Source organism: Myzus persicae, unplaced genomic scaffold (assembly GCF_001856785.1).
Source record: "Myzus persicae strain clone G006 unplaced genomic scaffold, MPER_G0061.0, whole genome shotgun sequence".
Classification (NCBI taxonomy): domain Eukaryota; kingdom Metazoa; phylum Arthropoda; class Insecta; order Hemiptera; family Aphididae; genus Myzus; species Myzus persicae.
The window spans coordinates 300020-324820 of NW_019101535.1; the positions used below are offsets into that span (position 1 = coordinate 300020).

Here is a 24801-nt window from a genome sequence, read left to right on the forward strand (position 1 = left end):
ATTGTCTAATTTATTGAAATATTATTATTATGTTACTGGCATGACTCCTCGATTATGTTATAGTATATTATATTATATTATTATTATACGTCGCAGCCGTTTAAATGTTGATAATAATAATAATAACAATAATAATAATATATAATATTATAATTAAACGTCGTTGTGGGCACAGAAGTATAGAGTAAAACGAGATTATGAATAATCATTATTATGATCATTATATTCGTTGGAGAGCTCGTTTTGAAAATTAAGCGACGAAAGAGCGCAATTTCGCACTTTATAATTGGATGTCAGCCATTTTGCGCGCGGCCAATTAAACCATTTTAGCTGATAAATTAATATAACGAGTCGATATAATTTACATAAATTTGATACGTTCGGCTTGGCCAATTTCACGGTACACGAGAAAATTAATGTCGGTGCCGCGTAATTGAAATGTCTCAATTAATTCTAGTTGTGTGTAGGTTGGAGGAGGTGTAGGTTTGTATGCGTGTGATGGTAGTGGTGGAGGTAGATATGCGATGGCTCCGAGAAACGTAGTTATCATATTATAATTTAGTCACCGTGGTGGACTTACAGTCAAAATAATTTTATAATAATTGTCTTTTTATAATTATACCACAATCGGACTAATTGCAATGTCGATACAATTGTTTACGGATACGTGCGTTTTGTAAGGACAGTTTTCATCTTTGTGCCTGTGACCTTTCACTTCCGCTAAATATGATTTAATATAACATCGGATTTACCCGATATCCACACGTTTTGATTCGCGAAAAATGTATTTTTACTCGTGGAGGTAATAGAAGATTGATTTTGATAATATATATATCAGTATAAATAAAGTACAACGTTCATTGATTGAATTTGTTTTTACTTCAGAAATAATACATAATGTATATGTACATATTACATACCTATAGGGCTATAAATACATCTAACTTTCTTTCTTTTTATATAATTTTGTTTATTTAGTTTGGCACGTGTTTCTTTGAAAACTAATCAATGGATTCGCCTAAAAGTTACACTTTAAAATATAAAAGTTTTTCCAAACTTTTTATTCATTTTGGACGATAAAAATAAAATTGGATGCTGGCTTATATACTATGTTCTAAAATACAAGTGACAAATTAAATAAAAGATTTAATATGTACATGCTATGCGGTATTAAAAATATCCGAATAGTGTATATTTATTATTTATTTATTATTCATATTTATCCATTATATTGTAAGGTGTATTAATAAGTTGAAAGATTGTGCCAAATTATGATAAGAAATAATATATTTATAACTTATAAGTGATAGTGTCTGGAAATATGTTTACTTAGTTTAGTCAAATTAAAAATGTTTGTTTTCGTAATAAGAGTATGGAATATACTAGGGGTATATCGGGAGGTTTTTTTCAGAAGTTGTCTAATAATCTAATAAGTAATATGTAACCATTGTATTATATTACCTATAGTATTTAAATAAATCTGTTGCTTAAGACCTAGAATTTATTGAACGGGATATATTGGTTTGCATAACGATGACTATGTACTTTTTCCTTCTTATAAATTTTCAGTTTTCCAGTATACAGTAAAGAACCATAAAAATGCGCATACGGAACCATTATCACGGTGATAGAGATTGAAATCCGATCACAACTTACGGTATATATACATTGATCAAGTAGGCTTTGAAATTTCTTTGTAGTTTTTGATAAAATCGAAAAAGCAATAACAGCAAAATAACGGCGGATAAAATTAAAATACCTACAAGCACTTGTTCTTAACTAAATCTTAATTTTATTTATCCATAGTAAATCAAATTTTGGAATGACTGTTAACAATGTTTTAAAAATATATAAAAGCGCACCCGCCTTAGAGTGCCACCCTTCTCCTCTAGTATAAAAGATATTTTAGACTGAATATCACAAGGACGGTTTTATAACAACATGTTTTACTGTAGACACGTAACCTAATCTCGGGTACTAAAACGGCTCCAAAAAGTTTTACGCATCGCCTGAAATAAATCAGAAATTGTATAAAGATAGTCCTTTGAACAGAATACGTTTCGATTTCCACGGGAAAGACCATAATACCTATACTGCGATCTAATCAAGTTTCGATCCGAATAGGTTTTTGAATTTCTGTCAACGCCCTGATATAAATATTTGTTTGTACTTAACATCCATCAGAACGATAAGCAAGAAAACCAGAATATAACTTCGATGTTTGCATATACTAACGGCGCTTGTGACATCTGTCAGTCCATCGGAAAAGGGTAATATTGCGCTGAAGATTTACAGGTTATGACTAATACCCGCTGCAGGACATTCACAAACGGTGATCCGCTTTAATTAGTCGAGCACGAGCAGTGATTTATGTTTTGATCTCTACTCCACTTGTTTTCAATTTGTTCGCCGTACCTTTTTGCCTACGCTTATTGGAGAAACATAACTGTATATAAGGGTAGTCTACGTAGTGGTATGAGGGACAGGGGGGTAATGAGCAATTGCCTGCAGCTGTAGTGTACCAAACAAATTGCGTCGAGATTGAAATGCTTAATAAATGTATTATATTTAATCACCATACCTACTATATTATGGGATATTTACTACAGAGCTAAGAAAGGTTTGGTTTTAGAGATAATGTTTTTAAAAAATGTTCTTTTTATTAGCTTATTAAGTGCGGTAGACGGTAGGCATGTTTAAAATATGCAAATTTTAAAATCCCCCTAACTTTACACACTCGACCTGACATTTTAACTACATAGGCATTAGGTCAATTTGGAGGTATACTTGCTAGTTGTGTAGACAGCCGGAGAAGTGTTTCGGTTATACTTACATTATTATTATTTTATTCTGTATTTTATTTAAGTATATAAAGAATACGATATACTTTTGAGGAATAATGATGTAGGTACCTATTTATATATACCGAGTGATTCATATAAAGTTATACACTCATTTTTCAAAAAGTATTAATGTTTTTGAAAATATTTTTCTTACATGATTTAAGTCGTTACAAAAAAACTTTTTTATTAAAACATTATGTTTTTGAATATTTTATCCTTATACATTTTTAAGTTTTTACTTTTTTGATTTACAGTATACTGCTGCAGTTTTAATTTCATCTTTGAAATCAGAACATTTTTCCGAGTATCTTAATACATCCAAATCGTTTTTAAGAGGAGTGTAGTTTATGATTTATAAATATTTGAATTTTAGATGAGTGGAGTAGTGGACCAACATTATACGGGGCAACCGAGCATACCACTTCATTCCGCTCATCAAAACATTATATATTTTTATTTTTTTATTTTTTTTTTATATAGAAATTTCAGCATACAGCTACTATAGTTCAAAAATTGAAATTTATATAGATGGTGTATATAAAATCGAGTAAGTTAACCGTGGTTAATTATGTATAGTTAATAGTTTTAAAATAAAATATAATATTTAATAGATAGAGCCAAAAAGGTAGCAAGACTATTATATATTAATAATAATATTATGATAATATGATATAATATAATATAAAGCTGGTAATCAGGTGATTTGGAGTTATTTTAAAATACAATTTCGACATGTCGAGTAAATCAAATAAGGAATTTTTAAGTGTAGAGAAATCGTAGCTTTCAGTGACATGTAAAGGAGGTATATGAATATTGGTCGTTGATGGTGACTTCAAACTGATGGGTGGAGAGTTGTGCTCGTCTTGAGATGGATTTGTTGCGGGTGGAGGACTGAACACCTCCGGATGAGAATCAGCATCTTCGGAGAGAAAGGCATACCGGTTAGAAGAAACAAATAATTTGCTTTTTTTATCACTGTCTTTAATAGAGGAAGTTGAGAAGTACACTACGTTTTGTGGTGTTACGAGGCATATTGAGATTGGGGAATACTGAACGTCATTAGTGAATAGCGATAACGGACGGACGTAAGGAACGTTTGCTCTCGATAAATAGTAACGGATGACTGATATTTATAAGTTATAACTTATAAAATACTCCTTCTAAATTCGATTTTTATGTACTGGAATACAACTGCTTTGGAATATGAAATTAAACTGTCATTCAAAAAAGTAAAAAGCTTAAAGATGTTAAGGATAAAAAACATATATACCTACATTTTAAATGTTCTTTTTGAACCACTAGAAATCATGTAAAAACATTTCTTTTAAAAACGTTTATACTTTTTGAAATAATGAGTGTTCAATTATAAAAGAATCATCTAATATATACGGGGTCACCCAGTATGCTCATCAATATTTTTTTTTTTTAATAAATTTACTAAATTCTGATTTTTAGGTTTTTAAATAAACAGACTATATTTTCAAATTCTTGTGATTTTTGTACTATTTAAGCACAATAAGGGGTATCTTGTGGCGACACAAACATCTGTTTTTCAAAGAGCGAACATCTATTTTTAACTTAAGTAAATTATTTAGTGAATTACTTTCTTGAAACTTTTAACGTATCTTATTCAAAATACAAACAAGTGGCTTATGAGTTATTTAATTTTGTGTACTAATGATAATAGGTCTACGATGATGTGTTTGGAAGGTAGGATGGCTATATTAATTTTCATATGTAATTAATTTATATTAATCTATTAATATTTCTAATTTATTAAAACGACCCTAGTATAATAAATACTATAGATCCAATATTACCTATAAATATTTAATTTTTTTTGTAAAACCATTTTTAAGAGCTATTATTCTTTATATAAATATTTTTATAACTGGAGAACTATTCGTTAAAATTTCAAACTAGATACATCGCTAAAAAAATGATTAATTTAATAATGTTCTTACAGTCATAACGACTAAAGAGCAGTTCTTATTTAAAAAACATATGTCTGGATTTCCACGGGCCACTCTTTAATTAGTAGAACAAAATCTCAAGATATTGAAAATATGCATTCATGTGCATTGAAAAATTCCAAAAATCGAAATCGGAATAAATTCATTATTCAATAGGAAATGGGGGTGACCATGCTTGGTGAATCATCCTGTATATAATGAAATTTACTTTAAATACTAACGGATAACTCAACCATCAATATTTACAACTCAAACAAATGAGAAGTATCTTCGAAACTTTATGTGCAGTTTTTGCCCTGTCTTAAAATAATATGATTAAATAAATATTATATAGTTATTAGTTCCATAGGTCAATAAACGTATACACCTACACCTATATAAAAATCAAGTATACTCGGATGCTAGAATCGATTTTAATAATACTTTAGTTGGCCTTAACTTTTTTTAGTATATACGCTGGAGCGTTTTTAATATAATGTAATACGTTAAATAGAGCGTATATTGTGTTTATGTATTTATAAGTTCACGACCAATATAATAATAATAGTTTATGGGGTATCACTAAAAGGATAGTTGGTTTAAGAATTAAAATTAATTAATGTTATTTTGTTGGTATTATCGCTGTTTTGGATTTAGGTGAGTATTAATGTTTTAAGCGTTTATTACTATTTCACTTCTAAAAACGATATTTTAATTAGGTATGATAATAACAATATTTTTTAATGTCTAGAACAAAAAAGTCTTCTATCAAATTGTATTATTGGTATTATTATTATTATTACCTGTTATTATTTTTACAAAACATTAGAACGTTCAAATACATTTCACTCTAAACCGATCCTTATAATTGCAGTCCTGTTTTTTCGTAAAAAGAAACATACCCTGACACACACACACACACACACACACACGCACACACACACACACACACATATAGATATAAAAGGTTCTCAAAAATCTAAAATCCTATGTAAACTGTTCACGTTAAAAGCTTTTTTCCCGATCGAATTCCTATTCAACTGTCCGATTTCATCTATCTGTTCTTTTGTTTTTACCCGATGTAGGTTTTTGACTAGTCCAAATATAGTTCAGTGCACTAAATAAATATTATGATATGCGACAATTCATGAACAGGACTATAGTTTCGGCTACAAAATCAACATGATTTATTTTTATTACTAAAGGGGTACTTTACTGTTGAGGAAATAATTAAATAAATATAAAAACAAAACAATTAAATTTGAAAGTTTCTTTTATAAACAAATCATATTGTTTTTTGAAAATAATTCATTCATCAATCATGATTATATAATATGACGTCTGTCAGATATAGTGTACGAAAAAAAGAATAAATATATATTATAAACTATAGGTATGAAAATACAATACAAAATATATGATCAATTTAAATAATTATTAGCTTATGTTTATTTTTGGATATATTTGTATGGCATTTTATTATAATATGTATAATAAACAACATAAAGTCGTATGTGGTTTTATTATTTCAATCATTTTAGCTACACCATTACCTTGGCATTCCCACACCACTAGAGGGAAAATTATGCGGAAAAACTTATTTCAACTAAACTGCGTATTTTGCCTTTTAAACCACCCGTCAGCTTCTTTCCCATGTATATAATTTAAAAAGCCGTATTGTTTTCTTTTGAACACTTCACCGAGCCTTTTGTGCGTATCCCGTTATTTCGTTCATTTTTTTCACGTTGTTTTGCAACCTTTTTTCCTCGTGTTATACATGTAGGTCATGTATTCCACCTATGTCAAAGGGGCTGAAAACATCGCATATTGTATATTATATTATATGCTCGTATATAATAGTAGGTACTATAATGTGAACTGAAACACCTGTGGGCTGAATGAATAATAAAAATAAAATAAAAATAAAAATAAAAGACGTATAAAATAATAATAATATTGTTTCGTTGACGTTGGACGTTTACAACAACCAGCTAAAATATTATCATCGAAAGTGGTGGTGTATTTTTTTGATGGTGGAGGTGAGGTCCAGACTATAAAAACACCCCAGCCCCCCCCCCCCCCCCCGAACTACAAAACATCACAACACTAATTTACAAAAAAAAAATAATAAAAATAAAAGATATCAATTCACAATCAAAACATTGGACAACTCTCTATATGAGTTGGTATTTATTTGATTCACGATAAATCATGAAACATTCGATTATTATACCTAATTATCTGTAATTCAATAATATTATGTAAGCGTATATAATGTAGAATCCAATGATTCAATTCACAACGCGCTGGAACAGCCAAAAATAAGTGTTGAACCATTTTTGTTTGGTTTTGGTGGGAAAGTTACAGCCCTCATACTAATCTGTGTGGACTTACACCCCTACAAGCTTCTTCTGAGTTGTTATAGTTATAAATTGATTGTAACAATTACTAATTTGTACACATTTAAATAAATATTTATATAACATATTTGTATCCATTATCCAGTATGAATCACCAAACATGCACACACAAACTTTACCTTTAATGATGTATTTGTTCAAATTCTGACTGTCAAGAGTTTTTAAATAGTATTATAATAATACTTAAAGACCATATTTTCAATATTAGATTTACAAGTACACAATCAGCTTAATAATGTGTACAGTAAAAACGGTCTGGAAAAAAAAATTGATATCGCCACACTCCTTAAACGGTACAAATAATCTAAGAATTTGATAAATTTGATAAACAGTCTTGCAGCGTACTCATTCTCAGCCTATTTTAGTATTTTATGCCTCATAAAATAAAACGTTTTGTTAGACTCACTGTCCAATATATTATTTTGCTGTTGGAAGTGTTTCATGAGTTTGAAAATTTGGGCCGGGCAATGAGTTGGAAATTAAACATGTCGAATCGACACTCACGCTCATTCCCTCGGCAGCCGCTCTGACCGTCGCAGATAGGTCAACTGAAGAGCCGACAAAGCCGCACAGAGTTCGAATACGCGTATAATATGACTTTCACGAAATCACAATACACACATTTCGATGTCTCACTCATCTATATAAACGGATGATACCACACGATGCCACATCGGATGTATGACGACATTCTGTACGTGTGTGCGTGTGTGTGTGTGTAGGGTGCTGCTTGTGGTAAATTTACTCTCTCTGCAAGATTGATGATGTTTATGCAACCGATCGGCCACGGTTGACTGACTTTCGAGGCAGACGCTGCACTGTATATATGTATAATGTATATCGTATAACAATAACAATAATAATATATTGTCGGTGTTTGCGTTGTTTGCTGTTTAGTGTGTTTAACCGAGAATTCATTCTGCATGTGCAGTGTTCATCGAAGACATATAAACGGTGTACCTATAGGTTGCGAAACGCGATTTCCGTTCTAGAAATAAATTATTAGGCACCGGTGTCCAAAGAAAGAAATCATAACGATAAAATTCGGTAAAATCACTCGGAATCGTTCGATTGACCTATTTATCGTGTTTGTAGTCCAGTATATCATAATCAGTGAAGATACTTGAAAAACGAATTTGACACATCAATTTCTAAAATAAAATATATCTTAATTTGTGTGAAATAAATTTATGTGAAAAATGAATAAGATCCCAGACACTAGATACCATTAAAAAATACTACGAGATACGAGATGCAAAAATATTTAAAATCAACTTTATCCTGAACATAAAATGTATTATTTGAGATAATTATCTATATTCATGTATTTTCTGGTATGATATAAAAGGTACTGTCTTAACTATACTTTTAAAATAAATTGTTGAAACGTGTTATTAAAAATACGCATACCACATTACAATCACCATTATAATTCTACTAATCTAACCTAATTCCACCATATGACTGATAAACGGAGACGAAGATAACAGTTCATGTATATTTTATTGTCACGAGCCACGACAATAAAAGTATTAATATTATTAATAATAATTACATATTTTGGCGGTTTTTCCAAAAGTCGTGATAAAATCGTTTTAGGGACATCGTTAGATATTGTTAGAAACCATGCTATCTCGAAGTGTACTTAAGTTCTAAAATACGTGACCCTATAAAACTTTTGGTTGCGAGTAGATGTGCACTTAGAAGTTTCCGACTTTCAAAATTATCTGTTAAAGAAGCTACGGAATTAACTTATGGTCGTATAATTTAAAAGTCACCCATTTAATGGGTTACACAAAACAATAATTAAATATTGATATACATCTATAGCTAATACGATAATGTTTAATTATGGACTTGTAATAGTTTTTTTCAATACTTTCTCCGTATCACACACAGCAATAAATATAGTATTTAATTGTAGTTCTGAGACGATTGGAGTAATTCGTGAAAAGCGGATAAATAGACCAATCGGATGGGAAACTCAATTAAAGAATATTAAAAGTAACTGAATACAATATATTATATCTGTTATTTCTGCAGTAGATTGCTATAATATACAAAGTTATAGCGACGGGTTTCTTCGTTTTGATTTCATTTTATTTGGGAAACTTAAACGATACAGTTATGTCCGAAATCCACTATGGCGCAATTAACACGGGGCCGCTGTCTAATAAAGTCTATGGGGGTGGCACATAAAACCAAACTAGTGAGTATGGTCGTTTTATGGTGGAGCAGCCAGAAGTGAAAATCCGTAAGTGAAAAAAAAGTCATAACGTCGTTTCAAAAGATTCGTTTTGTGATTGGAAGTGAGACGAGGAATTAGTAGGGATGGGGTGCTATCGACGCCGATGCACATCAAACTCAAAAAATTGAAAGTTTTACGTTTATGACAACATCGATTTGAATATTTTCACATTTGAAGTTCATTTTGTGAATTTGTATTTTTAAATAATTAAAATATACAACTCAGCATAGTAATAATAATAAAACAATAATATTATGTTGTGTCGTTCGCTAGAAATCGATTTAGCTAACCGTGTGTATAGTAGGTAATTTACGCATAAAAAAATAAATAAAATATACACCTACTGCATTATAAATGTCGGTAAATTTAGTATTCTATCTTTCTCATTTTTTTTCTTTTGTTCCATTGCGGTTTATAATATTATACGTATAGTCGTAGAAATATTATAATAGTGATATTCAAACAGAGCGTATGATTATGATGGGTTTTCATAAATATTGTATAATACGGAAATCAGTATTATTATATTTATGAAAATTGAACAAAATAAAAATAATAATAACAAAAAATGCATTATACAGATCCATTTATGTCGGAATTATTACCGATCATGTGAAAATTAAAATCAAAAACCGCATGCAACCAATGAAGTATACGTTTTGACAATAGTATGAAGGTTATTCTTCAGCTGATTGATGGAAAAAAATAATTCAAATATTTAACAATATTCATTTTATTGCTGGTAATCAAAAGTTCATAATAATATGATGGAAGGAAAAAATCCATTTTAATCCATATCGTATTATATACATACATTATATTATTTAAAAATTGTATTTTATTCATTTAATCTTCTCTTCTATAGTTCTATATAATATGAAGGAAAGTGTTGTCCTGATTCATAATCAACGCAGAATCGAACCTATTAGAGTTATAGAACTTGATATTTTGAGGATGGATTAATATTATAATTTCACGTTGTACTAAAAAAGGATTTTTCAACATTTTGATTTTAAGATGTCGAAATTGTGTATTGTTTTACATAGCTTTTTACCCTAATTTGTATTTTTTATCGGGGAATAGTACCTAACATATTAATTATTTTTGCACATTTATTTTTCTCTTTTAGAAATTGTAAACTTAGATTGTGCTTACAGTATATATATTTCTTATAATTATAAAATTATTTGGTCACAGTGTTTAGTATTGAATTCCTCCGAAACGGCTTGACCGATTTTCATGAAATCGTTTGTGTATATTTGGTAGGTCTGAAAATAGGTCATAGGCTATTTTTTAAGCCCCTAGGTATGAAGGGTGGCCCACCCCAAATATTTTTATCTGTTGTAATCCTTATCTCCTTGGTCACGGAATAATGTTTTTCGTTTAAAACAGATAATCTATTATGATATAAAGTAGTTCATTTATAATTTCTTGGTGCACATTTCACAGTAGATTCAATAGGATAATTAATGAAAATATGATAATATTATACTGTTCGCATTATAGATGTCTCATATAGAGTTGTTGTTTTTAACGGGCAATGAAGTGCACAGAATCTGCAAGTTATAATATAATCGAACCAATGTATTTTATAATTAAATTATATGTAAAATATTATAATATTTTATGCTCGACACCTTTAAACCACTATAGGTATTTTAAAAACATTATGCGTATTTTTATTCTAGTCTAATAATAAAGTGCCCACTTTGATTAAAATAAAATAAATAGAGTACCTACGTATACAAATTGGAATTAGCTGTAACTATAGGGACTATTACCCGACTCGAGTTGAAGGTTTGTTATTATCAAATTAAAAAACGAAAAAAAAAGGTATTACCTGTGCAAATATATATACGTGCATTAAAAAAATGGTTTTACAAATTTGTGTTGGAAAAAAATTACGTTTTCCCGTACTGCTGCAGTTAATTTTAATTATATTCTCTTTCGGGTAGGTACCTATAGCAGGTAGGTACGTATAAAGAGCGTACACGAATTACCCATAATATATTATGTTACTCGATCAGTACCTATAGTGTTATTGTTGTACAATAGTCCATGGTCGGATGACCAAAAGTCAGATGGTGGGGGGGAGGGTACCTACGTCCGTGTGTCGCGGTGTAGCAGACACGTATGTAACATAATACATATTATATCTGTATATACATATTGTATGTGTGAGTATTATACCCTCCCGGCCCGAATAAATCACGGTGACCTGCTATGGCATCGTTTTTATTTTAATGGACGTCGACGTGTTGCCAACAAGTTTCAAATCCTGACTTATGTTTTACCAAATCCGAGTTTTCATTTCCGAATTTCTGCTACGGAAACAACGCAAAACGCGCGCTATAAATAATAATATAATCCTGCGTGACCTAAAAGTTTTTCTCTCCGGGGTAAAACAACTGCATAATAATATATAACATAATATACATATTATAATAATATATACGTACATTACGTTATATTGTAGTGTATTATGTTATGATACCAAACCGTCAAATGTATTCGAGACCGCTGCAGTGAACGTGTTTTGTATTTTTTAACTCACTCGTCGAAAGTCGAGACCGCGATGTATAATTATGTTGACACGAGAAAAGAAGTTTTGATCATCTGCGAATACGTTTTTTTTTCTTGCTGATCATCCGCAGCGTTGTCGAGTGTGTCGGAACAGTAATATAATTACAGCCAATTTACAGATATAGTGAATACTAATTTATGCATAAATATATTACAGGACCGAACGATATAATGATTGGAGTATTTGTTTTAATCAATATATGTATAACATATTTGTCATTACCATTATATATTTTACGGTCGGATATAATTAATATTGTTAGAGCCGTGCCGTGCCGGTATATTTTTTCATATAAATAGAAAATGTATATACTCAAACATTAAAGAAAAACATTTGTCATGCTGTATGCCATATAATACTATTATTATATGTATAATTTCTTTTTTTTCTCAGGACGATGTTGATGATAATAATAATAATACGTCTCTTGCGTTATGGATTCGGGCTTAGATTTATTGCTGGAGATTTCCGAGAAGAAAAAAAATCCAAACTTTTTACTCCGGCTTGCAGGCGGCACTGAGACTAATATTAATGACGGCGATAAGTCACGACGGTCACATGATTGCCGTGTGTACCGCGCCGTTGACAAATCTGACCACTGTTCGAATTCGTCTTCTCGCACACCATGTCGACGCCAAAACAAATACAATACTACCGGAGATCCACCTCGAACAGCGTCTAGACTTGTCGAAATAATAAAAACCGTATCGGTGAGTTATAGTTCGGTAATTATAATATACATATTAGTTTATATCCACAGGAGTGTGCACGAGATCTCGTGTACAAATGGCTCCTTTAGCCATCCTGAAACGTTTGTTTGTCATTTCGTTTAGTTCAATAAATATTTCGAATCGTTGAAACAGAAGGAGTTGGTGGTGAGGAATGAAAAAGCACATTATTGACATGTTGAGATATCTGCGGAAAAGTTGTTCATTAACATACAATTATGTATATCAGCGCACACGAGTTACCAACAAAGTAGTAAAATATAGACAGTACCTACACATACGATAACTGCTTATCAGTAAGCCTGGTCAAGTAAATGATAATTTTTAACTGAGTTGAGTTAAGTTGATAGAAAACATTTTGAAAAGTTTCAAGTTAATAGTTATCCTAATTTTTTTTAATCTCAGTTATGTTAAAAGTTATTTTAAAACTTATAATTAACTTATTAAGTTAAGTTATTTTTTTATTTTTTATTTTTAATAAATAAGAAGCTAGTTATATGGTTTAAAACAATAAAAAGTAAATGTTTATGCACTATATATTATCAAAAACAATTTTATTATATTTATTATTTAATTATTTGTAAACGAACGAAATTGGATTTGATTAAAAGCAACTCGTTATTTATTAAGTTTATATCAATAAAAATCAGTTGTGTTAAAAATTAAGTTAATGAAAATTAAATTCAAAAAAGTTAAAATTAACTTAACTTTAACTTTTTAACTCGTTTATGCCCAGACTTGCTTATTGACACCCTGAATACTTTTAAACTGAATGTCATTAGTTAATAATACATTCTAAGTGCCATGCCGCCAACAAATCTGACCATTGTTTGAATTCGTATTTTTGTCATAACATGTAACAAGTGTGCTGCGCTTCTTGGTCAAAATAAATACAATATCACCGGAAATTCACTCAAACAGCGTCTAGACTTGTCGACAGAATAAAAGCCGTATCGGTAAGTTATATTTGGGTATCTACATATATTTTATCTCCTCAGTAGTGCGCACGAGATTTCATACAGATGTCTCCTACAGCCATCCTGATACTTTTGTAAGTCATTTCGAAGTCACGTTTCATTTCATATGTCGTCAGGTGCGTGGCGAAAAATTCTAAGTTTTATCAATATTTTCATTGAGATGTAGAGTGGTGGGTCTGAGAAAAGAAAAAGAATATGGACACCTCGAGACGTCTGCACAGAAGTTGTTCATTAATCATTGACATATACATATCAGTGCACATGAGTTGCGTCTGAAGTAGCAACCAGCAAGTAACTAAATACATACGAATGGCTCCCTAGTTACTGTTTAACTAAAAATTAGTATTTCCTAAACATTTTGATTTCAGTTTTAATACATTATGTATTGGTAAATGCGTTGAAAAAATATTTACATTCTTTAAAAATATAAAAAATATCTTTCTTGGTGTAAATGTGAAGTATCGATTATTTTTTAATTAATTAAGTATAATTAATATAACATTAAACTTATATAAGGTAATAAAGAATATTAAATCGATATAATATACACACAAACAAAAAAAAAACTATAAAACTTATTTTTTGAGTATGCAATACTAGCCAATGGTTCTGTTATAGAGGCCTTAACTTTAATAAAAAAAAAAATATTTTAAACTATAAAAACTAATACATTAAATATTATGTTGTCCGTTTATCGTTCATTGTTTATTAATTATTTCATATCAATATTTTATGTTTATAGGTACTTTTAATCAAAAGTTTTTGTGTTTTTAATTACATTTTGAACGTTTAACTTTTCAATAGTATTCTCAATTAATAATATTTTTTCCTTCATTTGTTTTTTATGGAACTCCTTCGTATATTCCCGATTACAACTCATAATATTAATATGGTGATTTCTTGTTATTTGGCAGCAACTCGAATGTACCCTTTATGGTTAGTTGTGCAAAAAAATAAATAATCAAGATTTTTACAGGTCCAGGACACGATATATGTGTTTACTTTGCCTTAATCGTTTTGTAAATATTTATCGTAAAGTCAAAGTGAGTTTCTTCGATAAACACAACTTTGAGTATTTGAGTTTTTTTGAAATAGTAGTTCGGTGTCGAAAAGTGGGTTGGTACCAACTGACGACGCAATTGGTTTTGATAGTTATTTACGATTGTATACATCTTGTCGTTGAAATACATCTTCGTACTTAGCCTGCAATTTGCCGTTGGGCTTTCGTTCCGTTCGAGAACGTTGTGTAGCATCGGAAGTAAGATACTCTGGAATTAGATCACTAAAATACTGCAAAGTATATTACATATAACATTACTATATAAGTCCGGCCGAGATATGATGCTTACAATAGGATTTGTGCAAACATAACGTGATAAGGAGCTTATTTTCCACCATTAGGCCGTTAAATCCTATTCAAATATGTGTGTGTGTGTGTGTGTGTGTGTGTGTGTGTGTGTGTGTGTGTGTGTGTGTGTGTGTGTGTGAGCGAGCGGGTTTTGGGTCCATTTCGCTTTTGGCGTGTATGTAAGCTCCGAGGCGGAGGCGGCCAGCAGTGTGCGTAAAAGGAAAAATCTGACGATAAATATTGATTTACGATTCAAACTCTTACGGAGTACCTTCTACTGGGTATTATATATTAGATTATGAACTACACGGAGTATATTGTTATAGTTAGATTCATATAAACGCTTTGACGTTTTCCGTGCCTATAAGATAAGATGTTTTATTTGTTTGTCACCGCTCCCGGTTTATTTTCTACCGTACTTCGAGTATTACCGAAAGTTTACGTAGTACCGCAACTTTAGAAGCGCCTCGGCCTTTCCGATAAACGTAGTTTACGCGACCATATAATATTTAATATTCGTTTTCAGTGGGGCTGCCAATCAAGCTGCCAAACCTTTTAATTTGTTTTTTTTTCGTTACCAGCACGCCAGTCGAGTTTTATTAGTATTATTAGTATGGTCGCTATTCGACCGATACGAATTCGACGAAATTGTAATCCAACGCAGTGGCGACGTTGGCGTGGATCGCAGTGAGCTAGCCAATTTTGTTCACCCCTATCGGTTCTCTACCCACGGCGTGTCGGTCTGCAAGAAGTTTAATATATAATATGCACATTTATGTATATTTTTCCCGACCACCGAGCACTCCCCCACATAACTGCACGGATATCTGTGTATGTGTATTCTACTCTTGTACATTTACATGAATAATATATTGGATCTTTGTAGAACAGGACATCGAACAATATGCGCACCGCACTATAAACTGCAACAGACGTGCACCGTGTATATTTGCTTTGGTTAAATATATGTGTGGAGATCCTCCATCTCGGAAGTCAAATAACAGACCGATTGTTCGTATCTTGATTAAACAGTGAATGTGTGCGAGGGAGGGGGAGACCTATTTAACTAACTTCAGGCTACGATAGTGATATATTTTCCAAATTAATTATTATAAGTAGTGCTTTCAAAAAAGACAGACGTGTAGTGTACGAAAACATTTTCGGGGTACAACCCTTGCCGTTCTAGGCTATTCCACAGATCTTAATTTTAAAACACTTTAATAACTTAATTTTAAATGTTTTTTACTTAAAAAAATTAATTATATTTAGTACCGAGTTGTAGAAATTCTTATTCGATATATTTACATGTAATAATATTTATATGTACATCAAAAATATTCGAAAAAATTCTGATTCCGATCATAAAATAAAAAACATCAAAAACCACTATACTATAGAAAATTGAAAACATTTTAAACAGTTTTTTGCGAAAAGGTAGGTAGTGCATATTATGTTCCTTTAAACAATATGAACTCTTTTTATTTAAAAAATAAAAAAAGTAATCATAAAGATTAAGACGTAACCTTGTAATATAGGATCATACTGCACTACTGCATTATAGTAAAACTACAGAGTAGGTACATGATATAGCGACGATCTTATATATTCATAAAATAAACATAATTATATTATGGACGCGAGTCCGAATGTTTCATAGTTTGTTTGTCGGTTAGTCCGACGCTGTTAAAAACGCGCCTTGTAAGTATTTAGAGTTTACTCTGAAAAGGGGAAGGGGTGAACAACGGTATACGAAATAATGTGAAAATCTTCATCTTGGCGAAACGCTAACACGCCGCGGGTCGGGACGGCTATAAAAGCGGTGCTTACCGTAAATAAATTATTCACGTTGAAAATAAATTACTGCTGAAAAGTTCTCGATTTGAAAAGTTGAAAACGTCTTTATGACCCAGAATCAGAAATGCTACTACTTTACTCTTTTAACGCATAAACAAACCTTGCAAGTTATAAAAGTAATAAATCGCAGTGCGGTTGGTACCTTGTATATATCTCGTGTGTGTCAGGCGCATGCCTATATATTTTTTTAAACATTATTATATTTTTTTATATTTATATTTGTCTTCGTTAACGACTTGTCGATTCTGTTGCGGTTTTCTTTTCCAACTCCGAAACAGCTTATTAATTTTTATAATAATATAATACTAGTCGATTATGTGATGAGTGAACGAATGTAATTTTTATAACCCAACCATTCATACAACATAATATACTCTTACAGCCCGCTATCCATATGTAGCTTCAATTTATTTTTAATGACTTCGGAAATCTGTAACTACATATAAGCCAAGTCAAAAAAACAACTGGCATTACGTGCTAGTATTATTATTTCAATATTAATCGATATAATTTATAAGGTTTAATCTGTGACATAATTTCTTCAAGTAAATATAAGTACTATTATAGGCACGAAAGAAAATTTTAAATCACATAGTTTGATATCAAACATAAAACGCAACTTAATTTTCTATTTTTTAGTGGTCGAAGTAAAATCTACAAACACAATTTAATATACCAAATAAAGTAATTGGAAGTACATTGATTGTCATAAAGGAGAATATTTCCTTTAATGCTGATCAAATATGAATAGGCACAATTTGTATTATACTAAATTGTATGGGTGTATTAAAAGTTAAAATAATCATTTTGGTTTAGCGAATTTTTATTTTAAAAGGCAGAGACATTATGATTACAATACTATTATTCACGCGATGTGGCGCCCAAGACATATTTCTCAGGTGTAGCAAGACATAGTTTTATAGTATTTTATGGTAATATTGTCCTTTGATTAAGTCGTTGAAGTTAAATACCAAACGTACAATATTTTTATAGTATACAACAATATACCAAACATCTCGATGCACCATAAACGAAGTACGAGATACGAGAAGAATAGGTGATAGTCATGTAAATGTATACTTCTAATTCATTAAAAGAATTTGTCAATATATTATTTAATTTTGACAGTTCATACATTTTGCTAAATCTAGTTTTATTGTGTGTTGGTAAAGTGTATGGTCTAACAAATACTATTTTGTCAACAGTAAATCAACGGTTTTTGCTACATTTTTTCACTCGGGTTTGGTTAGACGACCGCAGACTTTTCAACCCTTATTCAGGCGTAGCTACAGACCGTACGTACATCATCTCACAATGGAAATCAATTTGTCAACGCGGGATTTTCTGTACCCTTTTCCCCTTATTTGTCGTGAGAAAAAATCATATCCTCGGATATTTATTATGCCCACATACGAGTTGCCTTGAACGAGATTTTCACTTTTTGCATTTTAGATGCTAATGAAAAATATATTTTTGGCCGTCAGTGTAGAATATAATAGATGATAGTGTACGGACTTTGGGTCGTCTACAAATGCGTCCATTGTGCACTTTAACGGGTATCATCGCTGTTATTATATTATTATTATTATTATTACTATTACTATTATTATTATTAAACACATCCAACTATGTGGGCTATCGAAAAACGAAGGTAAAAAATATAAATAAATTTTAACAAAACCTCATTGTTTGCGATTAAAACAACATTCGCAAAAAAAACGAGACAATGATCGATTCATATTCATTATAATAAAAAGCCGGAAAGCTAAATGAACGTAACGATAAAATGCATAATGACTTTTTAAAACAGATCAAAATGACAATTTGGTAAATTTATTCTTTTCGAAAAGCCAATTTAACGTCCCGGTTTTTATCCGCTCATTTGCATTACGTGCCACAAATACGAATACAAAGAATATGCGTACAATTTTTTCCCATTTTAATTCCTTTAAATATCTTTTTGGACGAAATTATAAAAAGAAATAAAAAATACGGTCTTAGAAACCATATTTTTAAAAAAAAAAATTTCGTCTGTCAAACATTCAGATTTTTGGAAATTGGTTTATCCTATCGTTTACACTCAATTTTGAACTATATAACTACATTTCAAGTACCGACTTAATTCAGAGGTCATGGTCATCGTATAATACTATTTTAAGTGGATATATTTTGAAAAATGTGATTCTACTACTTTCTGATTTTTTAATAACCTCTATCGCATTATGTAATAAATAATATTTAATAATATTATTATATGATATTATATTGTCTGACCCGTAATGCAAAAAATAAATATAATATGGTCTCCGTTATGGAAATATTTCCTAAACACGACAAATATGTAAATTATTACTCCGAAGTCTGAATAATGTAAATTATTGTAAATTTTTTCTCTCCTCCCTGGCGAACAACTCCAGAACGGTTTTCTTTTCCCCGTGTGCAGTGAAATAAATTAAATTCGATCCATATTGTTATTATTATTTAATGGGGTGACTGGGCGGAGCCTATTTATTGTATTTATTTTTGTGTTTATGTCACAAATTGTCTTTTGAAATTTGAAATTTATTCCTATACGCCTAAACGTCATAACTTCAATAATAATTTTAAGACGTTCAACATTTCATACGGTAATGATATTGAGTATTGTATGTAGTATTGAATTTTCCGTTATATGATATTTAAATTCAGTTGTGTAGGCTTTTCAAACTTATTACGACCACTGTAAATTGTCAAGAACGTACCCCATATTTAAATATAATACGGAGTACTTAGTTTTGCCATATTATACTCCTAACAAAATACGTTTTCAAAGTTCGGGCGAATTCCATTAGGATCGTTTACGTGCGTAACGCAATATTCTCTCGTGTAAGACAATTTGGTAAACATATCTCGGGATCGAACCCATTTATAAAAATACGAAGAAATGGTTTGTGTATGAAAATAATTGAAGCACTTTACTGCCAGAATAATATTGATGTAATGTAGTTAAAATGTGGACATAAAGTTTTGAATGGTAAAGTTTATAAACAAAAACAAAAATATTAGAGGAGCATGGGTCTATGGAAAATTAAACCCATAATTAGTATTATAATAGTATTATGTTTGTATGGAAATAAAAATGAGTGAAACTATTAATGTCTGCTGTTTCGCATTTGTCAGCTGTAATTGTCTATTAGACTATAAAATACTATTTAATTCAAAAATCATTTACTCAATTACAAGAAATTGTATATTGAATTTATCGAGAACAGTAACAGCACCATTTGCAATTATGTCTTACGCTCGGTGATATTTAGGAAACACTGCTTCTATAAACGATTATTTTGTGTTTGAATTAAAATAAAAACCTATTACAGCACTATTAAAATGTCAGCCTGTAAAATTAACATTGAATATTGTTGACAAACACTTAAGTGTACCGAACTCGTTCGTATAAGTGTGAGCGGAGAATACGACGGGTTTCTTTCCAAACAGTTTATTTTTTATTTTATTGAAACGATTGTGTCTATTCCACGAGTTTATCAGACACAATACTGACGGTCTTACACGTGTATATCGAAACGGTTTCAGAAATGGAACTATAGCTTTTTTCTACGACCAAGTCGTTTTACGGTGGAATGTTTGTCACCACCTTAAGAAAGAGCAAGGAGATGATTATAAAAAAAAAACTAACAAACCAGCCATTAAAAAACGGTCGCACGTATTCGAACCTCCGCCGCTACCACTACCACGGTCGCGGGTGCTCCGACGTTTGTGTATCCGGTCTGCGCGCGTGTGCTTTGTGCGTTAATGGAAGTCCCGGGAAGTTTAACGTTCGGGTTTATGATAATAATAATAATTGTAAAACATGGCGTCGTCGCCGCCACCGCCGCCGAGTGTTTTCGCGGCAGCAAAACTCGTCTCCCGAGAGTGTAATAAAAAACAAAAAATAACCTCTCCCCTACCGGTCGTGACCGCTCGCCGTCCGCCGTCCGACACGAGTACGACCTACCCGTTGAAAAACGTGTAAAACAAATACGAAAATAAACCCAGAGCCAACGTCGCCACGCGACCGCTCCGGCGAGGAGGTAAAATTGACCGAAGAGAATAATAATATTATTAAACTAATTTGCCAGTTCCGTCGGGCCTCGCCGTGCCGGGTCGATGGACATCGATTTGCTACCGACTACAACGACGCCGCCGCCGCCCAGGACACTGCCTCGTTGTCATCCTACAATACCCCTGCACTCCCCCCCCCCACCACCAGAAGTTTTACTATTGTCGTTTCGGCGGGGAAAACTCCGGCGTGAGACTAACTAAAGTCGATAGACCACGATCGACTATTTTTCATCGAAATCGATGCCAATCGTTAAGTTAACTCAAGATCAATGAGTTATAGAAGTTAACTAAATATAATATTAATATATAACAAATGACGTGTTTAACTTTACGAGGTCAAGGTTGAAGTTAAAAAAAAATTAACTTAAATCAGTTTAAATAAAGGTTAATCTTCTGTTTTAATTAGTGCGTAGATCACGAAAATAGTGTTTGCGTTCTTTCTAATTTCTAAATTTTCAAAAATTGAAAATTAAACAATTTTATTGAACTTTGATCATAAACATTATATATTTCATTATGAAGTTGTACACATTATTTCATAATATGCTCGTTATTTCGTTATGTAGTTCATCGTGTGTATGTGTCAACAATGTATAATATTTGACGAGTTAATATTATTTACACAACAGTTTAATTTTCAAGAATCTGGTAAATGACTGTATTTTCTTATTGATGATCATTGTTTTTATTACGTTTAACGCGTTTAATACAATTGTATATGTTTTGTGCCTACAATATTTATGTACAATATCATTTCATCTAGAAACATAACATACATTATAATATTATTATTACTATTATTGTTGTATTAAATAATAATTCATTTAAAACCGTGTTTATATGAATAAATGTATAAAACCATTAAACACAAACATTTTATATACTTTTTAATGAGGTATAAATAGATTCATTATTTTTAAATAAACTAAAATTAGAACTATTTCAACTGTGAATTAAACTAGGTAGTTATGTTCTTAAGTTAACCAGAAAATGATCTAACTAAATAAATGATTATAAATTAAAAAAAAAAATTAAACTTTTGAATTAGTTGAGGCTCAGATTTACATACGCAGGTCGCACACATAATATAGTACAACATTCATTTGTTGCCATCAATGATGACATTTCAGACTGTTTGACTTCTTAGTCAATGTGGAAAAAATAATTAAAGTTTATTGTCACACCGATGCCGTCAATGGCGACATTTTAGACTGACTGACTTTCTTAGCCAATGTTATACAAACAATGAAAGTTTATTGACACTGATGCCGTACCAATGTTTATGGAAACTGTCATGATTTCACACATTGACTAGGTAGTCCTTGTTAGTAACGATAAGTTATAAAGCCAAATACGTAAGACATAAAATAATCCAAGCTTGACTTGAACTGAATTGATTCCACGTAAAGACTGATTTTCATCTAAACAATATTGCCATGTCTGCCACATAAATGTATACAAGTTTGTATGTAATAGGCATCCAGGGTGATCGGTATAATCTGCAGCAGGCAGGGGCGCGTTATAATATTATGCATACTAGGCCACGACTTACAATAAAACTAAAAATGCATAAGGCACTGCCCTGCTAATAGAATTTTCTGCTAGACGATGTCTCCATATTACCTATGCGAAAACAAAAAATTTGCAAAATAAATATATTTATTTATTATTATATCAAATGAACGTCACCTGAATAACGTGTCGGTTAACCATATAAATTAAGTACTAGCCGACCAATGCAGTTTCACAAAGACACTAAACACTGACAGCTCTTGTTGAGTGTTATTGGTAATGACTGATTTTCATCCCCGACAGTAACTTAATGTATAAGTCTCGTGACGTAAATATACATTATTAACTCGTGGTTTACGTGGCGTTTTTTTATCGATCCCGCGCTCTAAGATAAATATAAAAAAAAATCTGAACGCACATAAATCTGGGGATTTTCTCCGGCGGTTCGAGTGATCATTTATCCTCTACCTTAGCAACCAAGCTGCGCAGCAGTCGAAATCGCGATATCGATAGCAGCAGGCCCTGCCGAGATGCACGTCGTAAAGGCCACACGTATGACGATATAAAATATTATTCTATTATGGAACGTACACGATATATTATTATATAACACGCAGTCGTGTCGACAATGGGAACGGAATAATAATATATTATATTCGTTTGGATGTGAACAATTTGTATCTGAACTCTGAAGTCTTGTATACGAATAATGATAATATTATGTATGATATGCACGAGCTCATTGACGTTGATGATACTGCGCACTATATAATATATGGCTACGGAAATACCGGTTGGTGTTTAATGATAATATAATATTATTATGTTATTGGGAATTGTTATTACATAATATTATTATTGAGGTTTCGAAATATTGAGCGTTTGTAATTATTATTATGATATAATATCACATCTCAAATTATCTAAATTCACAATATTTCACTAACAAAACTATGTCAATTGCATAGTAGGTCATCACTTCATAATATAGGTTCATAAATTGAAACATAATGAATTTAATTAACTTGTGTAACGATTAACGATAGTGTGCAACCTTTATTTTATACATTATACAACCATAACCTATTTGAATCGAATTTTCATTTTCTAATAAAAGGATTTTGTTCTATTAAAATGTATAGTTAGTATAATGATAATAGGTGTATTTAAATATTCATTTCATGATCACGAAAAAACCAAACACCACAACACGGCGCTTTGTATATGCGATATAGGTACACGAGATTGAATGAGAGTATTATTTTTTCGAAATAACATTTTGACGATAGGATTACTATAGCGTTTTATACTGAATTTTATGAGATGACTAAATATTTATTGTTTTTCAAAAGTTAGATTAATTTTCGTTCGATGCCACTTTTATGTGTTTGTAGCTATACATGAAGCTAGAAGTATTACTTAGCTATCCAATAGATAAATAACTCAAGACAATATTTACGTTATGGTTTCCATGGCTGTTATTATCACGGTGTTGGTATTACTGAAAGCAATTTGCCTATACAACTTATCATTAGAACTTTTTTTTTTAACAAATTTATCGAAAAACAGAACTTATCATACTTAATAATATTCTATGCCCGACGACGTTGTCAGAATAACGGGAATGATAAGATTTTTTTTATTTTTACCTGTCCGTACCCATTTCGAAGTTTCGTTAAGCACTGATTTGAAATGACCATAAAGAGTAAATTGATGTCAAATCTGACGGGCCGTACAAAAGAGCGTTATACGCCCAATCCACTTGACCGGGAATTTATGAGTAATTCTCAGCTCAGCTGATAAAAGTTTTGCAATGCGCTGGAGCATCGTCTTGTCGGAATATATTATATATTATTTTCTTTGTACGATATTCTGTTCCTTTTTTCAGTGTTTTTGATAGGTTAGATAGTATATATTAATGGCCTAACGTCGAAGCACTTTGTCATCAGATGGGTTGCTTTAAAAAAACACAGCTGTAGTCAGACGATACCTATAAGAAATGTAAATATCAACTATCATCATATTATTATTTTTTGTTTCTCTACTGATAACTGTTATGCAAGATATCCATCAAGATTTAAAAATACATATGATACACAGATAGTTCTTAAGATAGTCGAAACATGATATATAAGCTAAGCTTAACAATGATATCTAAGCTTTAAGTGCATTAAATATTGTAATACAATTAAATAGTCTTTTACTATAAAAAAATAATAAAAATGTTAATTCACGTA

At 31.1% G+C, this 24801-nt stretch overlaps 2 protein-coding genes across 3 annotated transcripts in view; one reads left to right on the top strand and one right to left on the bottom strand.

The window, feature by feature from the left end:
* The window catches only part of LOC111029442 (C3 and PZP-like alpha-2-macroglobulin domain-containing protein 8), a 143239-nt gene that overhangs the window by 55110 nt on the left and 63328 nt on the right, over nt 1-24801 (bottom strand). The window lies entirely within an intron of this gene.
* LOC111029443 lies at nt 12417-13103 on the top strand. The gene is made up of 2 exons (XM_022308444.1): nt 12417-12757; nt 12881-13103. The coding sequence occupies exons 1-2, from the start codon at nt 12482-12484 to the stop codon at nt 12947-12949; spliced, it is 345 nt and encodes a 114-aa protein (XP_022164136.1). The 5' UTR covers nt 12417-12481; the 3' UTR covers nt 12950-13103.

Coding starts and splice junctions, on each gene's coding strand:
- LOC111029443 (XM_022308444.1), top strand. CDS start 12,482: ATGGATTCGGGCTTAGATTTATTGCTGGAGATTTCCGAGAAGAAAAAA. Junction 12,758..12,880: donor AAATAATAAAAACCGTATCG/GTGAGTTATAGT, acceptor CATTTCGTTTAG/TTCAATAAATATTTCGAATC.